Source organism: Aphanomyces astaci, assembly GCF_000520075.1.
Source record: "Aphanomyces astaci strain APO3 unplaced genomic scaffold supercont1.477, whole genome shotgun sequence".
Lineage (NCBI taxonomy): Eukaryota > Oomycota > Saprolegniomycetes > Saprolegniales > Verrucalvaceae > Aphanomyces > Aphanomyces astaci.
In genome coordinates, this window is record NW_009798740.1 from 147 (window position 1) to 3,219 (window position 3,073).

General features: G+C 45.8%; 1 protein-coding gene across 1 annotated transcript; it reads left to right on the forward strand.

Moving 5' to 3' along the window:
* Positions 1 to 581: 581 nt before the first annotated feature.
* Positions 582 to 850, forward strand: H257_19315 (hypothetical protein; the record flags this gene model as incomplete). The annotated part of the gene is made up of 1 exon (XM_009848460.1): positions 582 to 850. A coding segment is annotated over one exon (268 nt), but the record flags the coding sequence as incomplete, so codon positions are not given.
* Between the last annotated feature and the right edge of the window lie 2,223 nt (positions 851 to 3,073).

Genomic DNA, 3,073 nt, shown 5'->3' on the forward strand with positions numbered 1-3,073 from the left:
CACACTATGCGTTACACGTCGCCAAGCAAGTTCAACCGGACAGAGTCAACTCAATCATGCAATCACTCCCCATGGCTCCCACCGCAATCATTCGTGTGGCACCATCCCCTGTCTTCGGAGACGCGCCTGCACTCGTTGCTAACCGTGCTGACCCCCAAGGCGTTGTAGCTGCACCTGTACCCAGCAATGTGGAGCGACTACCCTCCGCCGCTGAAGGTGAGCATGTGGTCGACGCAGCTATGCTTCCCCCATGCGGCAGTTATGGCGGTGTTCACGATCTAGACGCTGGTGCCGAAATTGCTGATCGCAACAATGACGAACCTCCCCGTGGCATCCTTGAGCGTTTCATCAGCGTTAGAGATTCGATACTGCCTTTCTTTAGAAGTGCCACTCCACCACGTGCCCGTGATCCCATCCCGCCTAACGATGTGTTTATGCCCGTCGTCCCAGGTGCCAATCACATCCATGTCCTTGTGGCCTTCCCATCGTCTTTGGACGTCGTTCTTCGATACGAGCGTGAGTGCAACTTCAGTTGTTTTGGAGATACTATTTTGTTTGCTTACTTTCGTTTGACAATGTAGAAATGGCAAAACGATGCGGTTGGGTGAACGAAATCACTGGGATTTTGGCGTTTGTAGTGGCGTTAATTTACGCTTGTCGTCCTCCAACAGGGCCCACTTGCTCAAGCAACTGCTTGTGCCCCGGTTTCAACGACGTGTCTTCGTGCGCCTACAAAGGCTCGCTGTTGGTGTTTCCATCCGCCCTGGCTTTGGGGATGTTGTTGAAGTGTCACTTCGAATCCCAGGCGAAGGCGGTGCAACTTCGCTGGCAGTACGATCGGGAGATGTAGATCAATCGTTTTTCTCACACTTCATGCATGATCTAATACATTAAGTCATTTGCATTTATATTTCTGCCTAACTACTGTAGAATGTGTAGATCAATCAATTTTTACACACTTAATGCATAAATAAACGAAGAGCAACTCCATTGGTCGCAGTTGTAGCTCATATTTATACGAATACCCTTAGATAGGACTACCCCGGGCTTAATGCTCCTACCGGCAGGTTTTAGAGGGGTCTGAATAAATCCAAATACTACTATAAATCTACCCGAAAAAAACTACAGCATAGTAAAACATCTTCGATCACACAATCTGCATAACGTTAAAATTACCATTCTATTGAACTCCAAGCGCAACATTGACGCGGCGGAGCAACGACCGCTAGAGGCGACGGTGGCGTCAGTGTACTGATTAGCCAGTCCAACATCGAATTAGTGTGTGACTTCAATTAGTGTGAGACCAATCACCACATGCCACCTTTTTACATACAAAATTCAGTAAAAAGAATCGATTGATAGATTTGGCGATTCAGTATAAAAGTCTAAATTTTTGGTAAGAGGACGGACAATATAACTTTAAAAAACGAACGGAGCGAATCTGAATCGTTTCCGTCGTACTTTGAAAAAGTGGTTTTCATGTTTTGGTCGTGTTTTGGGCCAAGTAGGTTTACTGTAAAATGATTCGCTTACATTTTACTTGATCTAAGTATTGGATATATTGTACTACTCACCCCCTGGGGCTGCAGGTCCACGCCGAGGTTAGTCGGAGCCGCCATTAGTGGGCGTGTTTTCGTCAACTGCACCACCAGAAACAGTGAAATTAATCCCACTTCCGCAGGATACCTTTGGGGTCATGCCACCATACCGCTATAGACGCTTCGGCAGCCATGACGATACCTATGGTAACAGCGAGCCGTGCCATGTCTTGCTCGCGGCACGGCACGGCTCGAACTGCTATTATGTACGAGGAGAGGCCGCGAGAACATCATGACGGAGACTTCAAAGCTATAGCTAGGCATAGCTATCGTGCTTCGGGTCAATCAACACGTTCCTACGACGCGTATGACCTAGCGCCTTGTGCTTGGACCTCGGGCAGTTCTCCACCGCTGGCAAATTTCGCTGGAGATCAAGCAGCTTGGTGTTTATATGAAAGTTAGTACTGGAGAGCAAGCAGCTTGGTATTTATGTGAAAGTTAGTACTACGCAGTAATAAGCATATGCCACTGTGATTGGATAGATTTGTCCAATCAATCTGTGTGCGTTGAAAACCTTGATGCCATATTTCGATGTTATCTTTTTAGATTATGGCATTTATATATTATGCTTTTCATCTTTTTTGGCTATTCCATGGCTAAAACCCTGCTTAAATAATTTTTCGTCATAAGATTAGGAGGACAAATCAACATGTATCGTACTGTAGGTGGCATCCGACATCAAACTGACAAATTTGGAGCCGGTGATTGGATAACCGACAAATTATTGAATTTTGATTGAATCCGATTGAACAATGTCGTTGTCGTGGACAACATATCAAGTGGAATTTCTGGCTGGCTGTCCGAACAAGGTTCGCTTAACTTGCTGTAAAAAATGAATTCTCTATTTTTCTCATGCCAGAAAATGAATTGTACCTCGAATTACACTTTTTCGCGCAAAATAAATATATTCTTTTGGAGAATTATCAATAGAGTAGTGTTGTAGAGGACTCCTTTATCGTCGCTCCACTACACTCTTCTCTACAGCATCCTAAAGCAACCAACTCGCTAAGCTCGCGAGGCTCGTCATGATGAGAGCTGAATGCGGCTCACATTGGTAGAGAATCTACGCGCATATTCTATTATCAATCACGACCATTTCTACAGACTGTACAATACAACGTGAACCATCTCGTGGCGAGTACAAATGCGTTTGACACAGAAGCACGGTTCTTAATCCCTAAAAGCTGCGGTGTCTGCTTTTGATAAACTCGAGTAAACCCAATACCACTCTCCACCTGCCGATAATCAGGATTCTTTACAATCGCCAACAACCTCCCAACTGAAACCAACTAGACTGGGCGTCGTATACACTCGGTTTGGCGTCGTATTTCGCAGTCGAGCCAGTCGTTGACGTAATCCGCTTACGGACCCACATTCGTTGACAAAAGCCGCTTACGGAGCCACCTCAATGCCGTGACATGATTTGGTACTCCATACCGCCCAAATTCATCTACACAGAGAGAACATTAGGGCGA